This window comes from Ranitomeya imitator, chromosome 6, assembly GCF_032444005.1.
Source record: "Ranitomeya imitator isolate aRanImi1 chromosome 6, aRanImi1.pri, whole genome shotgun sequence".
Lineage (NCBI taxonomy): Eukaryota > Metazoa > Chordata > Amphibia > Anura > Dendrobatidae > Ranitomeya > Ranitomeya imitator.
Window position 1 is genome coordinate 10,651,193 of NC_091287.1, and position 17,477 is coordinate 10,668,669.

At 59.0% G+C, this 17,477-nt stretch overlaps 1 protein-coding gene across 1 annotated transcript in view; it reads right to left on the bottom strand.

The window, feature by feature from the left end:
- Positions 1 to 17,477, bottom strand: part of PTH1R (parathyroid hormone 1 receptor) — a 279,840-nt gene that overhangs the window by 42,770 nt on the left and 219,593 nt on the right. The window contains exon 5 of the mRNA XM_069729136.1: positions 700 to 794. Within this exon, the coding sequence (XP_069585237.1) occupies positions 700 to 794 (95 nt within the window). The remainder of the gene's footprint in view (positions 1 to 699; positions 795 to 17,477) is intronic.

A 17,477-nucleotide genomic window follows, 5' to 3' on the forward strand; every position in this document is an offset into this window, starting at 1 on the left:
CAGGGCAGAAGTGGTATAATCACTCATGTCTGTGTGTGCTGTGTATGGAGACATCATAGCAGCTAGTCTACACCTGCCAGCTCAGAGACAACTGAAAATTAGAGAGAGAGAGAGAGAGTCTGCAGAGGGTAAACTGGTGAAATATGCAGGGTAGAAGTGATATAATTCCTCATGTCTGGGTGTGCTGTGTATGGAGACATCATAGCAGCTAGTTTACACCTACTAACCCAGAGACCACTGAAAATTAGAGAGACAGTCTGCAGAGGGGAAACTCGTGAAATATGCAAGGTAGAAGTGATATAATTCCTCATGTGCACAGAGAGGAGATAATTCTGAACAGTCACCTGGATTGATAAGTGCGCTTCAATGTCTCCAATCTTAACCCGATGAGTAATGTAAGTAATGTAATGGGAGAAAGATGAACGTTACTATCCAGAGAGCGTCTCCGTAGATATTGTCCATCTGTAACATTTCACTGACGATTAGTAACATTATCCAACATCAAAATAAAACGTAGCTTGTAGCTTAAGTTCAAGGACAGAATCTGGCAGGAAAAGGAGCATCCTGACATTTTATCTTCAAGTATTTCCTGTGGATGTCATTAATCATTACATTCACTAATGAGAAGATTTCATCAAGACAAGTGGAACAATCAGCGACATAAACAAAAACTGGCGGGAAGAGGAGCGAAGCACTCACCTGAAGTAGCCTAAAATGAGCACAGCGACTGTCAACGATCCCAGAGAGATCGAATACCCCACGGTATAAATCAGGTGAAGACGATCAAACACTTCCTGCAAATAACAGAGATAACGTCAGGAGAACACAGACATAACAGAGGCGTCCATCCAGGAAGAAGCGGGCCACAGGGGACAACAGAGCTACAAAGTATCAGCCGATCCCAAGAGAACTAAGAAAGAACATCCCGGACTGAACCAAGAAGGAGCCCTCGAAGGACGAATTCCCATGTCACAGGAGAACTAAGAAGGAGCCCTCGAAGGACGAATTCCCATGTCACAGGAGAACTAAGAAGGAGCCCTCGAAGGACGAATTCTCATGTCACAGGAGAACTAAGAAGGAGCCCTCGAAGGACGAATTCCCATGTCACAGGAGAACTAAGAAGGAGCCCTCGAAGGACGAATTCTCATGTCACAGGAGAACTAAGAAGGAGCCCTCGAAGGACGAATTCCCATGTCACAGGAGAACTAAGAAGGAGCCCTCGAAGGACGAATTCCCATGTCACAGGAGAACTAAGAAGGAGCCCTCGAAGGACGAATTCCCATGTCCCAGGAGAACTAAGAAGGAGCCCTCGAAGGACGAATTCCCATGTCACAGGAGAACTAAGAAGGAGCCCTCGAAGGACGAATTCCCATGTCACAGGAGAACTAAGAAGGAGCCCTCGAAGGACGAATTCCCATGTCACAGGAGAACTAAGAAGGAGCCCTCGAAGGACGAATTCCCATGTCACAGGAGAACTAAGAAGGAGCCCTCGAAGGACGAATTCCCATGTCACAGGAGAACTAAGAAGGAGCCCTCGAAGGACGAATTCCCATGTCCCAGGAGAACTAAGAAGGAGCCCTCGAAGGACGAATTCCCATGTCACAGGAGAACTAAGAAGGAGCCCTCGAAGGACGAATTCCCATGTCACAGGAGAACTAAGAAGGAGCCCTCGAAGGACGAATTCTCATGTCACAGGAGAACTAAAAAGGAGCCCTCGAAGGACGAATTCCCATGTCACAAGAGAACTAAGAAGGAGCCCTCGAAGGACGAATTCTCATGTCACAGGAGAACTAAGAAGGAGCCCTCGAAGGACGAATTCTCATGTCACAGGAGAACTAAAAAGGAGCCCTCGAAGGACGAATTCCCATGTCCCAGGAGAACTAAGAAGGAGCCCTCGAAGGACGAATTCCCATGTCACAGGAGAACTAAGAAGGAGCCCTCGAAGGACGAATTCTCATGTCACAGGAGAACTAAAAAGGAGCCCTCGAAGGACGAATTCTCATGTCACAGGAGAACTAAGAAGGAGCCCTCGAAGGACGAATTCCCATGTCACAGGAGAACTAAGAAGGAGCGCTCGAAGGACGAATTCCCATGTCACAGGAGAACTAAGAAGGAGCCCTCGAAGGACGAATTCCCATGTCACAGGAGAACTAAGAAGGAGCCCTCGAAGGACGAATTCTCATGTCACAGGAGAACTAAAAAGGAGCCCTCGAAGGACGAATTCCCATGTCACAGGAGAACTAAGAAGGAGCCCTCGAAGGACGAATTCCCATGTCACAGGAGAACTAAGAAGGAGCCCTCGAAGGACGAATTCCCATGTCACAGGAGAACTAAGAAGGAGCCCTCGAAGGACGAATTCCCATGTCACAGGAGAACTAAGAAGGAGCGCTCGAAGGACGAATTCCCATGTCACAGGAGAACTAAGAAGGAGCCCTCGAAGGACGAATTCCCATGTCACAGGAGAACTAAAAAGGAGCCCTCGAAGGACGAATTCTCATGTCACAGGAGAACTAAAAAGGAGCCCTCGAAGGACGAATTCCCATGTCACAGGAGAACTAAGAAGGAGCCCTCGAAGGACGAATTCCCATGTCACAGGAGAACTAAGAAGGAGCCCTCGAAGGACGAATTCCCATGTCACAGGAGAACTAAGAAGGAGCCCTCGAAGGACGAATTCCCATGTCACAGGAGAACTAAGAAGGAGCGCTCGAAGGACGAATTCCCATGTCACAGGAGAACTAAGAAGGAGCCCTCGAAGGACGAATTCCCATGTCACAGGAGAACTAAGAAGGAGCCCTCGAAGGACGAATTCTCATGTCACAGGAGAACTAAAAAGGAGCCCTCGAAGGACGAATTCCCATGTCACAGGAGAACTAAGAAGGAGCCCTCGAAGGACGAATTCCCATGTCACAGGAGAACTAAGAAGGAGCCCTCGAAGGACGAATTCCCATGTCACAGGAGAACTAAGAAGGAGCCCTCGAAGGACGAATTCCCATGTCACAGGAGAAGACAATTATGGAAGAAGAGAAATGAGGAAGAAGATGGAGACAATCAACAGGGTTCATGGAAACAAGGAGCAGCAAGGAAACCCACACAGCAGACAGGATCTTCTGGAGGACGTAAGACACATTGAAGCTGGAGGTCCCAGGTGATGTTATAGTCCTGGCAGGCGATGCTCCTCTCCAAAGAACTGGTGCAAATCTTTAGGTAGATGGACACATATACATGCTTTCTTTAAGGATCAGTTTCTATTGTCATCCTCAAGATGTACAGTTGTGCTCAAAAGTTTACATATCCCGGCAGAATTTTTGCTTTCTTGGCCTTTTTTCAGAGAATATGAATGATAACACCAACACTTTTTCTCCACTCCTGGTTAGTGGTTGGGTGAAGCCATTTATTGTCAGTCTACTGTGTTTTCTCTTTTTAAATCATAACGACAAACCAAAACATCCAAATGACCCTGATCAAAAGTTCACACACCCTGGTGATTTTGGCACAGACGTTGACACAAATGGGTTTGAATGGCTACTAAAGGTAACATCCTCACCTGTGACCTGTGACAACTGCCAGCAAAATTGTTCGGGATGCAAAGAAAAACCCACAAATAACATCAGCTGAAATACTGGACTCTCTGAAAACTAGCGGTGTGGCTGTTTCAAGCTGCACAATAAGGAGGCACTTGAAGAAAAATGGGCTGCGTGGTCGAGTCGCCAGAAGAAAGCCAAATGACCCGGATCAAAAGTTCACATACCCAATTTCTTAATACTGTGTATTACCCCCTCTAACATCGATGACAGCTTGAAGTCTTTTGTGGTAGTTGTGGATGAGGTTCTTTATTTTCTCAGAGGGTAAAGCTGCCCACTCTTCTCGGCATAAAGCCTCCAGTTCCTGTAAATTCCTGGGCTGTGCAGCATGAACTGTGCGCTTGAGATCTCCCCAGAGAGGCTCAATGATATTGAGGTCAGGAGACTGAGATGGCCACTCCAGAACCTTCACTTTGTTCTGCTGCAGCCAATGACAGGTCGACTTGGCCTTGTGTTTTGGATCATTGTAATGTTAGAATGTCCAAGTACATCCCATGTGCAGCTTCTGGACTGATGAGTGCAAATTTACCTCCTGTGTTTGCAGATAACATGCTGCATTCATCATTCCTTCAACATTGACCAAGTTTCCTGTGCTTTTGTAGCTCACACATCCCCAAAACATCAGCGATCCACCTCCATCCTTTACAGTAGGAATGGTGTTCCTTTCATCATAGGCCTTGTTGACCTCTCTCCAAATGTAACGTATATGGTTGTGGCCAAAAAGTTAAATTTTAGTTTCAACACTCCAAATTACCTTGTTCCAGAAGTTTTCAGGCTTGTCTCTGTGCTGTTTTGCATATTGTAGGCGAGATACTTTGTGGTATTTGCGTTTACAGTTTGGATCGGGAACCAGAACCCAAACTTCAATGGCTCCAATCATCCCTAAACAGGAGGTTTCCTTCCTCAGATTTTGGGTTCTTGTCTTTTTAAACTTTCTTTCTGCCTCTGACAATCTGGAGGCTTCAGTCCTGAATGCAGGAAGTTTATTAGTCGTAGGGCAGCTCGACCTTGACCGAGACAGTCTCACATCACGATGTGTCCCTGGTGGGCCTGAGAGCCAGGAAACTTTCCATTGTGATTGATGTCTGCTACAAGAGGAGCCACAAATGTTTCTGATCTGTGCAGATACGAACGAGGTGGAGGCTCGTAATGACCTCTATATACCACATATATAGACATGTGCACAAGAGCTGAGAATGGAGAACATCTGGAGGAACGTGGAAGTCGGTGGACAGCAGAGAAGGCAGAACAGAAGGGATGAGGCTGCTCTGTAACACTAAGGCCGGGGTACACCGCGGCTTAGGGTGGGTCACAGGTCAGGCGGCCAGTGATCGCTGTGTGCCACTGCTCCCTCGCAGCTTAATGAAGGAGAATGGGGTCACGTTAGGACCCTCAAGGATGCCACCAAGAGGACGGATATTTTCTGACTCATCCCGGCCATAGAGGGGCACAATGTGACCCCATTCACTGCATTATGCTGGGAGGTTGCAGCGGCACACAGTGATCATTGGCCGCCCGACTTGCGCCACAGCAACGTCGCCATGATGCTCCAGCCTAAAGGGTATGAGATATCGATGACCTGTCCTTCACATAGGACACCATATCTCATCAATGAGGGTCCGACCACCCCACAATCAGCTGCGAGGAGCTCAGACAGAGGCCCGATGGAAGCACTGGACCTCACAGCTCAGCACATGCAATGTCAGAGCTCCGGGCAGCACCTTTTGGGGGTGTCGGACCCTCACTAATCTGATATTGATGCTGCAATACTGATAACCACTAATGAACTGACTGGAGAAGACCAGAAGTAACATCTCTGACCCCCTGCTGTTCCCATCGTCTCCTCATGGGCGGGGCCACTTATGGTCGGGGGAAGGACTCTAGATGCGCTGCTGTATTACCAAGACATAAGGGGTAACAAGACCCCAAACAAGGAGGAGAAGCCGCAGACTATGATGTCCCCCGGCTGACTGCAGACACGTGGTGGCGCCATCGCTGTGACACATGAGTCACTGTTTGATACTTTGTATCAGGCTCCTCATTACTGCGGTAACAGCGATGACGGGACGCAGCAGGGGTCCGCACTCTTCCCGGACATGGGCGCCGCTCGTCCCTATTTTTACATTTTGCAGTGAAGGCATTAATCCCGCTCCTTTGATGTGTTCAGTTGGGAGGCATTAGACGAGAAGCGCGAGATCCGAGCGTGTAATCTGCGGTTAATCGTCTACACGGGAAAGTGCGGTGACGAGATCTCATCCCCTGGTCTGCGAGTGCGGCACCAATCACCAAGACCGAGCCATGAAACCTCGCGAAGGCTTAACCCCTCAGCCACCAAGAAGACATATTTGTTAACCGAGTGCTTTTTGCAGAATGTGCCATTTTCAATGTCTCCATTTTGGGGTTCATTTACTTTTTTGTATTTTATTTTCATTTCTTTAGAGAATGCAGAAAACGGGAATTCCATCAGATTGTTTTGTGCTTTATGTTGTTATTTGCACCATATACAAACTGCGAGGGCTCGCTCTTCTGCAGGAGCGCGGAGGAGTGGGGAAACCAACCCTCCGACTCCACAGCCCTGGCTCCTCTGCAGGAGGGCGGAGGAGTGGGGAAGCCAAACCTCCGACTCCACAGGCCTGGCTCCTCTGCAGGAGGGCGGAGGAGTGGGGAAGCCAAACCTCCGACTCCACAGCCCTGGCTCCTCTGCAGGAGGGCGGAGGAGTGGGGAAGCCAAACCTCCGACTCCACAGCCCTGGCTCTTCTGCAGGAGGGCGGAGGAGTGGGGAAACCAACCCTCCGACTCCACAGCCCTGGCTCTTCTGCAGGAGGGCGGAGGAGTGGGGAAACCAAACCTCCGACTCCACAGCCCTGGCTCTTCTGCAGGAGGGCGGAGGAGTGGGGAAGCCAAACCTCCGACTCCACAGCCCTGGCTCTTCTGCAGGAGGGCAGAGGAGTGGGGAAGCCAAACCTCCGACTCCACAGCCCTGGCTCCTCTGCAGGAGGGCGGAGGAGTGGGGAAGCCAAACCTCCGACTCCACAGCCCTGGCTCCTCTGCAGGAGGGCGGAGGAGTGGGGAAGCCAAACCTCCGACTCCACAGCCCTGGCTCTTCTGCAGGAGGGCGGAGGAGTGGGGAAGCCAAACCTCCGACTCCACAGCCCTGGCTCCTCTGCAGGAGGGCGGAGGAGTGGGGAAGCCAAACCTCCGACTCCACAGCCCTGGCTCTTCTGCAGGAGGGCGGAGGAGTGGGGAAGCCAAACCTCCGACTCCACAGCCCTGGCTCTTCTGCAGGAGGGCGGAGGATTGGGGAAGCCAAACCTCCGACTCCACAGCCCTGGCTCTTCTGCAGGAGGGCGGAGGAGTGGGGAAGCCAAACCTCCGACTCCACAGCCCTGGCTCCTCTGCAGGAGGGCGGAGGAGTGGGGAAGCCAAACCTCCGACTCCACAGCCCTGGCTCTTCTGCAGGAGGGCGGAGGAGTGGGGAAGCCAAACCTCCGACTCCACAGCCCTGGCTCTTCTGCAGGAGGGCGGAGGAGTGGGGAAGCCAAACCTCCGACTCCACAGCCCTGGCTCTTCTGCAGGAGGGCGGAGGAGTGGGGAAGCCAAACCTCCGACTCCACAGCCCTGGCTCTTCTGCAGGAGGGCGGAGGATTGGGGAAGCCAAACCTCCGACTCCACAGCCCTGGCTCTTCTGCAGGAGGGCGGAGGAGTGGGGAAGCCAAACCTCCGACTCCACAGCCCTGGCTCCTCTGCAGGAGGGCGGAGGAGTGGGGAAGCCAAACCTCCGACTCCACAGCCCTGGCTCTTCTGCAGGAGGGCGGAGGAGTGGGGAAGCCAAACCTCCGACTCCACAGCCCTGGCTCTTCTGCAGGAGGGCGGAGGAGTGGGGAAGCCAAACCTCCGACTCCACAGCCCTGGCTCTTCTGCAGGAGGGCGGAGGAGTGGGGAAGCCAAACCTCCGACTCCACAGCCCTGGCTCTTCTGCAGGAGGCCGGAGGAGTGGGGAAGCCAAACCTCCGACTCCACAGCCCTGGCTCTTCTGCAGGGGGGCGGAGGAGTGGGGAAGCCAAACCTCCGACTCCACAGCCCTGGCTCTTCTGCAGGAGGGCGGAGGAGTGGGGAAGCCAAACCTCCGACTCCACAGCCCTGGCTCTTCTGCAGGAGGGCGGAGGAGTGGGGAAGCCAAACCTCCGACTCCACAGCCCTGGCTCTTCTGCAGGAGGGCGGAGGAGTGGGGAAGCCAAACCTCCGACTCCACAGCCCTGGCTCTTCTGCAGGAGGGCGGAGGAGTGGGGAAGCCAAACCTCCGACTCCACAGCCCTGGCTCTTCTGCAGGAGGGCGGAGGAGTGGGGAAGCCAAACCTCCGACTCCACAGCCCTGGCTCTTCTGCAGGGGGGCGGAGGAGTGGGGAAGCCAAACCTCCGACTCCACAGCCCTGGCTCTTCTGCAGGAGGGCGGAGGAGTGGGGAAGCCAACCCTCCGACTCCACAGCCCTGGCTCTTCTGCAGGAGGGCGGAGGAGTGGGGAAGCCAAACCTCCGACTCCACAGCCCTGGCTCTTCTGCAGGAGGGAGGAGGAGTGGGGAAGCCAAACCTCCGACTCCACAGCCCTGGCTCCTCTGCAGGAGGGCGGAGGAGTGGGGAAGCCAAACCTCCGACTCCACAGCCCTGGCTCTTCTGCAGGAGGGCGGAGGAGTGGGGAAGCCAACCCTCCGATTCCACAGCCCTGGCTCTTCTGCAGGAGGGCGGAGGAGTGGGGAAGCCAACCCTCCGACTCCACAGCCCTGGCTCTTCTGCAGGAGGGCGGAGGAGTGGGGAAGCCAAACCTCCGACTCCACAGCCCTGGCTCTTCTGCAGGAGGGCGGAGAAGTGGGGAAGCCAAACCTCCAACTCCACAGCCCTGGCTCTTCTGCAGGAGGGAGGAGGAGTGGGGAAGCCAAACCTCCGACTCCACAGCCCTGGCTCCTCTGCAGGAGGGCGGAGGAGTGGGGAAGCCAAACCTCCGACTCCACAGCCCTGGCTCTTCTGCAGGAGGGCGGAGGAGTGGGGAAGCCAACCCTCCGACTCCACAGCCCTGGCTCTTCTGCAGGAGGGCGGAGGAGTGGGGAAGCCAAACCTCCGACTTCACAGCCCTGGCTCTTCTGCAGGAGGGCGGAGGAGTGGGGAAGCCAACCCTCCGACTCCACAGCCCTGGCTCTTCTGCAGGAGGGCGGAGGAGTGGGGAAGCCAAACCTCCGACTCCACAGCCCTGCCTCTTCTGCAGGAGGGCGGAGGAGTGGGGAAGCCAACCCTCCGACTCCACAGCCCTGGCTCTTCTGCAGGAGGGCGGAGGAGTGGGGAAGCCAAACCTCCGACTCCACAGCCCTGGCTCTTCTGCAGGAGGGCGGAGGAGTGGGGAAGCCAACCCTCCGATTCCACAGCCCTGGCTCTTCTGCAGGAGGGTGGAGGAGTGGGGAAGCCAAACCTCCGACTCCACAGCCCTGGCTCTTCTGCAGGAGGGCGGAGGAGTGGGGAAGCCAAACCTCCGACTCCACAGCCCTGGCTCTTCTGCAGGGGGGCGGAGGAGTGGGGAAGCCAAACCTCCGACTCCACAGCCCTGGCTCTTCTGCAGGGGGGCGGATGGGGTGGGGAAACCAAACCTCCGACTCCACAGCCCTGGCTCTTCTGCAGGAGGGCGGAGGAGTGGGGAAGCCAAACCTCCGACTCCACAGCCCTGGCTCTTCTGCAGGAGGGCGGAGGAGTGGGGAAGCCAAACCTCCGACTCCACAGCCCTTGCTCTTCTGCAGGAGGGCGGAGGAGTGGGGAAGCCAACCCTCCGACTCCACAGCCCTGGCTCTTCTGCAGGAGGGTGGAGGAGTGGGGAAGCCAAACCTCCGACTCCACAGCCCTGGCTCCTCTGCAGGAGGGCGGAGGAGTGGGGAAGCCAACCCTCCGACTCCACAGCCCTGGCTCTTCTGCAGGAGGGCGGAGGAGTGGGGAAGCCAAACCTCCGACTCCACAGCCCTGGCTCTTCTGCAGGAGGGCGGAGGAGTGGGGAAGCCAAACCTCCGACTCCACAGCCCTGGCTCTTCTGCAGGGGGGCGGAGGAGTGGGGAAGCCAAACCTCCGACTCCACAGCCCTGGCTCTTCTGCAGGGGGGCGGATGGGGTGGGGAAACCAAACCTCCGACTCCACAGCCCTGGCTCTTCTGCAGGAGGGCGGAGGAGTGGGGAAGCCAAACCTCCGACTCCACAGCCCTGGCTCTTCTGCAGGAGGGCGGAGGAGTGGGGAAGCCAAACCTCCGACTCCACAGCCCTGGCTCTTCTGCAGGAGGGCGGAGGAGTGGGGAAGCCAACCCTCCGACTCCACAGCCCTGGCTCTTCTGCAGGAGGGTGGAGGAGTGGGGAAGCCAAACCTCCGACTCCACAGCCCTGGCTCCTCTGCAGGAGGGCGGAGGAGTGGGGAAGCCAACCCTCCGACTCCACAGCCCTGGCTCTTCTGCAGGAGGGCGGAGGAGTGGGGAAGCCAAACCTCCGACTCCACAGCCCTGGCTCTTCTGCAGGAGGGCGGAGGAGTGGGGAAGCCAAACCTCCGACTCCACAGCCCTGGCTCTTCTGCAGGGGGGCGGAGGAGTGGGGAAGCCAAACCTCCGACTCCACAGCCCTGGCTCTTCTGCAGGGGGGCGGATGGGGTGGGGAAACCAAACCTCCGACTCCACAGCCCTGGCTCTTCTGCAGGAGGGCGGAGGAGTGGGGAAGCCAAACCTCCGACTCCACAGCCCTGGCTCTTCTGCAGGAGGGCGGAGGAGTGGGGAAGCCAAACCTCCGACTCCACAGCCCTTGCTCTTCTGCAGGAGGGCGGAGGAGTGGGGAAGCCAACCCTCCGACTCCACAGCCCTGGCTCTTCTGCAGGAGGGTGGAGGAGTGGGGAAGCCAAACCTCCGACTCCACAGCCCTGGCTCTTCTGCAGGAGGGAGGAGGAGTGGGGAAGCCAAACCTCCGACTCCACAGCCCTGGCTCCTCTGCAGGAGGGCGGAGGAGTGGGGAAGCCAACCCTCCGACTCCACAGCCCTGGCTCTTCTGCAGGAGGGCGGAGGAGTGGGGAAGCCAAACCTCCGACTCCACAGCCCTGGCTCTTCTGCAGGAGGGCGGAGGAGTGGGGAAGCCAAACCTCCGACTCCACAGCCCTGGCTCTTCTGCAGGAGGGCGGAGGAGTGGGGAAGCCAACCCTCCGACTCCACAGCCCTGGCTCTTCTGCAGGAGGGTGGAGGAGTGGGGAAGCCAAACCTCCGACTCCACAGCCCTGGCTCTTCTGCAGGAGGGAGGAGGAGTGGGGAAGCCAAACCTCCGACTCCACAGCCCTGGCTCCTCTGCAGGAGGGCGGAGGAGTGGGGAAGCCAACCCTCCGACTCCACAGCCCTGGCTCTTCTGCAGGAGGGCGGAGGAGTGGGGAAGCCAAACCTCCGACTCCACAGCCCTGGCTCTTCTGCAGGAGGGAGGAGGAGTGGGGAAGCCAAACCTCCGACTCCACAGCCCTGGCTCCTCTGCAGGAGGGCGGAGGAGTGGGGAAGCCAAACCTCCGACTCCACAGCCCTGGCTCTTCTGCAGGAGGGCGGAGGAGTGGGGAAGCCAACCCTCCGACTCCACAGCCCTGGCTCTTCTGCAGGAGGGCGGAGGAGTGGGGAAGCCAACCCTCCGACTCCACAGCCCTGGCTCTTCTGCAGGAGGGCGGAGGAGTGGGGAAGCCAAACCTCCGACTCCACAGCCCTGGCTCTTCTGCAGGAGGGCGGAGAAGTGGGGAAGCCAAACCTCCAACTCCACAGCCCTGGCTCTTCTGCAGGAGGGAGGAGGAGTGGGGAAGCCAAACCTCCGACTCCACAGCCCTGGCTCCTCTGCAGGAGGGCGGAGGAGTGGGGAAGCCAAACCTCCGACTCCACAGCCCTGGCTCTTCTGCAGGAGGGCGGAGGAGTGGGGAAGCCAAACCTCCGACTCCACAGCCCTGGCTCTTCTGCAGGAGGGCGGAGGAGTGGGGAAGCCAACCCTCCGACTCCACAGCCCTGGCTCTTCTGCAGGAGGGCGGAGGAGTGGGGAAGCCAAACCTCCGACTTCACAGCCCTGGCTCTTCTGCAGGAGGGCGGAGGAGTGGGGAAGCCAACCCTCCGACTCCACAGCCCTGGCTCTTCTGCAGGAGGGCGGAGGAGTGGGGAAGCCAACCCTCCGACTCCACAGCCCTGCCTCTTCTGCAGGAGGGCGGAGGAGTGGGGAAGCCAACCCTCCGACTCCACAGCCCTGGCTCTTCTGCAGGAGGGCGGAGGAGTGGGGAAGCCAAACCTCCGACTCCACAGCCCTGGCTCTTCTGCAGGAGGGCGGAGGAGTGGGGAAGCCAACCCTCCGATTCCACAGCCCTGGCTCTTCTGCAGGAGGGCGGAGGAGTGGGGAAGCCAAACCTCCGACTCCACAGCCCTGGCTCTTCTGCAGGAGGGCGGAGGAGTGGGGAAGCCAAACCTCCGACTCCACAGCCCTGGCTCTTCTGCAGGGGGGCGGAGGAGTGGGGAAGCCAAACCTCCGACTCCACAGCCCTGGCTCTTCTGCAGGGGGGCGGATGGGGTGGGGAAACCAAACCTCCGACTCCACAGCCCTGGCTCTTCTGCAGGAGGGCGGAGGAGTGGGGAAGCCAAACCTCCGACTCCACAGCCCTGGCTCTTCTGCAGGAGGGCGGAGGAGTGGGGAAGCCAAACCTCCGACTCCACAGCCCTTGCTCTTCTGCAGGAGGGCGGAGGAGTGGGGAAGCCAACCCTCCGACTCCACAGCCCTGGCTCTTCTGCAGGAGGGCGGAGGAGTGGGGAAGCCAAACCTCCGACTCCACAGCCCTGGCTCCTCTGCAGGAGGGCGGAGGAGTGGGGAAGCCAACCCTCCGACTCCACAGCCCTGGCTCTTCTGCAGGAGGGCGGAGGAGTGGGGAAGCCAAACCTCCGACTCCACAGCCCTGGCTCTTCTGCAGGAGGGCGGAGGAGTGGGGAAGCCAAACCTCCGACTCCACAGCCCTGGCTCTTCTGCAGGAGGGCGGAGGAGTGGGGAAGCCAACCCTCCGACTCCACAGCCCTGGCTCTTCTGCAGGAGGGCGGAGGAGTGGGGAAGCCAAACCTCCGACTCCACAGCCCTGGCTCTTCTGCAGGAGGGAGGAGGAGTGGGGAAGCCAAACCTCCGACTCCACAGCCCTGGCTCCTCTGCAGGAGGGCGGAGGAGTGGGGAAGCCAAACCTCCGACTCCACAGCCCTGGCTCTTCTGCAGGAGGGCGGAGGAGTGGGGAAGCCAACCCTCCGACTCCACAGCCCTGGCTCTTCTGCAGGAGGGCGGAGGAGTGGGGAAGCCAAACCTCCGACTCCACAGCCCTGGCTCTTCTGCAGGAGGGAGGAGGAGTGGGGAAGCCAAACCTCCGACTCCACAGCCCTGGCTCCTCTGCAGGAGGGCGGAGGAGTGGGGAAGCCAAACCTCCGACTCCACAGCCCTGGCTCTTCTGCAGGAGGGCGGAGGAGTGGGGAAGCCAACCCTCCGATTCCACAGCCCTGGCTCTTCTGCAGGAGGGCGGAGGAGTGGGGAAGCCAAACCTCCGACTCCACAGCCCTGGCTCTTCTGCAGGAGGGCGGAGGAGTGGGGAAGCCAACCCTCCGACTCCACAGCCCTGGCTCTTCTGCAGGAGGGCGGAGGAGTGGGGAAGCCAAACCTCCGACTTCACAGCCCTGGCTCTTCTGCAGGAGGGCGGAGGAGTGAGGAAGCCAAACCTCCGACTCCACAGCCCTGCCTCTTCTGCAGGAGGGCGGAGGAGTGGGGAAGCCAACCCTCCGACTCCACAGCCCTGGCTCTTCTGCAGGAGGGCGGAGGAGTGGGGAAGCCAAACCTCCGACTCCACAGCCCTGCCTCTTCTGCAGGAGGGCGGAGGAGTGGGGAAGCCAACCCTCCGACTCCACAGCCCTGGCTCTTCTGCAGGAGGGCGGAGGAGTGGGGAAGCCAAACCTCCGACTCCACAGCCCTGGCTCTTCTGCAGGAGGGCGGAGGAGTGGGGAAGCCAAACCTCCGACTCCACAGCCCTGGCTCTTCTGCAGGAGGGCGGAGGAGTGGGGAAGCCAACCCTCCGACTCCACAGCCCTGGCTCTTCTGCAGGAGGGCGGAGGAGTGGGGAAGCCAAACCTCCGACTCCACAGCCCTGGCTCTTCTGCAGGAGGGCGGAGGAGTGGGGAAGCCAAACCTCCGACTCCACAGCCCTGGCTCTTCTGCAGGAGGGCGGAGGAGTGGGGAAGCCAACCCTCCGACTCCACAGCCCTGGCTCTTCTGCAGGAGGGCGGAGGAGTGGGGAAGCCAAACCTCCGACTCCACAGCCCTGGCTCTTCTGCAGGAGGGCGGAGGAGTGGGGAAGCCAACCCTCCGATTCCACAGCCCTGGCTCTTCTGCAGGAGGGCGGAGGAGTGGGGAAGCCAACCCTCCGACTCCACAGCCCTGGCTCTTCTGCAGGAGGGCGGAGGAGTGGGGAAACCAACCCTCCGACTCCACAGCCCTGGCTCTTCTGCAGGAGGGCGGAGGAGTGGGGAAGCCAACCCTCCGACTCCACAGCCCTGGCTCTTCTGCAGGAGGGCGGAGGAGTGGGGAAGCCAAACCTCCGACTTCACAGCCCTGGCTCTTCTGCAGGAGGGCGGAGGAGTGGGGAAGCCAACCCTCCGACTCCACAGCCCTGGCTCTTCTGCAGGAGGGCGGAGGAGTGGGGAAGCCAACCCTCCGACTCCACAGCCCTGCCTCTTCTGCAGGAGGGCGGAGGAGTGGGGAAGCCAACCCTCCGACTCCACAGCCCTGGCTCTTCTGCAGGAGGGCGGAGGAGTGGGGAAGCCAAACCTCCGACTCCACAGCCCTGGCTCTTCTGCAGGAGGGCGGAGGAGTGGGGAAGCCAACCCTCCGATTCCACAGCCCTGGCTCTTCTGCAGGAGGGCGGAGGAGTGGGGAAGCCAAACCTCCGACTCCACAGCCCTGGCTCTTCTGCAGGAGGGCGGAGGAGTGGGGAAGCCAAACCTCCGACTCCACAGCCCTGGCTCTTCTGCAGGGGGGCGGAGGAGTGGGGAAGCCAAACCTCCGACTCCACAGCCCTGGCTCTTCTGCAGGGGGGCGGATGGGGTGGGGAAACCAAACCTCCGACTCCACAGCCCTGGCTCTTCTGCAGGAGGGCGGAGGAGTGGGGAAGCCAAACCTCCGACTCCACAGCCCTGGCTCTTCTGCAGGAGGGCGGAGGAGTGGGGAAGCCAAACCTCCGACTCCACAGCCCTTGCTCTTCTGCAGGAGGGCGGAGGAGTGGGGAAGCCAACCCTCCGACTCCACAGCCCTGGCTCTTCTGCAGGAGGGCGGAGGAGTGGGGAAGCCAAACCTCCGACTCCACAGCCCTGGCTCCTCTGCAGGAGGGCGGAGGAGTGGGGAAGCCAACCCTCCGACTCCACAGCCCTGGCTCTTCTGCAGGAGGGCGGAGGAGTGGGGAAGCCAAACCTCCGACTCCACAGCCCTGGCTCTTCTGCAGGAGGGCGGAGGAGTGGGGAAGCCAAACCTCCGACTCCACAGCCCTGGCTCTTCTGCAGGAGGGCGGAGGAGTGGGGAAGCCAACCCTCCGACTCCACAGCCCTGGCTCTTCTGCAGGAGGGCGGAGGAGTGGGGAAGCCAAACCTCCGACTCCACAGCCCTGGCTCTTCTGCAGGAGGGAGGAGGAGTGGGGAAGCCAAACCTCCGACTCCACAGCCCTGGCTCCTCTGCAGGAGGGCGGAGGAGTGGGGAAGCCAAACCTCCGACTCCACAGCCCTGGCTCTTCTGCAGGAGGGCGGAGGAGTGGGGAAGCCAACCCTCCGACTCCACAGCCCTGGCTCTTCTGCAGGAGGGCGGAGGAGTGGGGAAGCCAAACCTCCGACTCCACAGCCCTGGCTCTTCTGCAGGAGGGAGGAGGAGTGGGGAAGCCAAACCTCCGACTCCACAGCCCTGGCTCCTCTGCAGGAGGGCGGAGGAGTGGGGAAGCCAAACCTCCGACTCCACAGCCCTGGCTCTTCTGCAGGAGGGCGGAGGAGTGGGGAAGCCAACCCTCCGATTCCACAGCCCTGGCTCTTCTGCAGGAGGGCGGAGGAGTGGGGAAGCCAAACCTCCGACTCCACAGCCCTGGCTCTTCTGCAGGAGGGCGGAGGAGTGGGGAAGCCAACCCTCCGACTCCACAGCCCTGGCTCTTCTGCAGGAGGGCGGAGGAGTGGGGAAGCCAAACCTCCGACTTCACAGCCCTGGCTCTTCTGCAGGAGGGCGGAGGAGTGAGGAAGCCAAACCTCCGACTCCACAGCCCTGCCTCTTCTGCAGGAGGGCGGAGGAGTGGGGAAGCCAACCCTCCGACTCCACAGCCCTGGCTCTTCTGCAGGAGGGCGGAGGAGTGGGGAAGCCAAACCTCCGACTCCACAGCCCTGCCTCTTCTGCAGGAGGGCGGAGGAGTGGGGAAGCCAACCCTCCGACTCCACAGCCCTGGCTCTTCTGCAGGAGGGCGGAGGAGTGGGGAAGCCAAACCTCCGACTCCACAGCCCTGGCTCTTCTGCAGGAGGGCGGAGGAGTGGGGAAGCCAAACCTCCGACTCCACAGCCCTGGCTCTTCTGCAGGAGGGCGGAGGAGTGGGGAAGCCAACCCTCCGACTCCACAGCCCTGGCTCTTCTGCAGGAGGGCGGAGGAGTGGGGAAGCCAAACCTCCGACTCCACAGCCCTGGCTCTTCTGCAGGAGGGCGGAGGAGTGGGGAAGCCAAACCTCCGACTCCACAGCCCTGGCTCTTCTGCAGGAGGGCGGAGGAGTGGGGAAGCCAACCCTCCGACTCCACAGCCCTGGCTCTTCTGCAGGAGGGCGGAGGAGTGGGGAAGCCAAACCTCCGACTCCACAGCCCTGGCTCTTCTGCAGGAGGGCGGAGGAGTGGGGAAGCCAAACCTCCGACTCCACAGCCCTGGCTCTTCTGCAGGAGTGAGGAGGAGTGGGGAAGCCAAACCTCCGACTCCACAGCCCTGGCTCTTCTGCAGGAGGGCGGAGGAGTGGGGAAGCCAACCCTCCGATTCCACAGCCCTGGCTCTTCTGCAGGAGGGCGGAGGAGTGGGGAAGCCAACCCTCCGACTCCACAGCCCTGGCTCTTCTGCAGGAGGGCGGAGGAGTGGGGAAGCCAACCCTCCGACTCCACAGCCCTGGCTCTTCTGCAGGAGGGCGGAGGAGTGGGGAAGCCAAACCTCCGACTCCACAGCCCTGGCTCTTCTGCAGGAGGGCGGAGGAGTGGGGAAGCCAACCCTCCGACTCCACAGCTCTGGCTCTTCTGCAGGAGGGCGGAGGAGTGGGGAAGCCAAACCTCCGACTCCACAGCCCTGGCTCTTCTGCAGGAGGGCGGAGGAGTGGGGAAGCCAAACCTCCGACTCCACAGCCCTGGCTCTTCTGCAGGGGGGCGGAGGAGTGGGGAAGCCAAACCTCCGACTCCACAGCCCTGGTTCTTCTGCAGGAGGGCCTGACGCTTTTATGGCTGCGTCTTTGGGGAATGTTTACTTTATTGATTAATTTTTCAAAAATCTTTGTGATGCAACTGAAAAAAATGTTCTCTTTATGGTACAAGTTGGAATGTTTACAACAACATCAAGCGTATATCAAGTATATGTCATTAATATATACAGCAAACACGCGTAGTCAGTACCACTAGTACTAGTAGTCACCACTCCATTCATATGTGGTATTCCAGAGCCTCAATCTCAGGACTGGTGGTGGTCCGAGTGGTTGGACCCCATCTGATACGCAAGTCACCACCTCTCCTTCAGATAGATGATAGGTATTTCTGTTGGGAATAGACCTTTCGGGGTTAAATAACCAGTATGTGATTGTCTGCAGCCCCTGATTACGAGCGG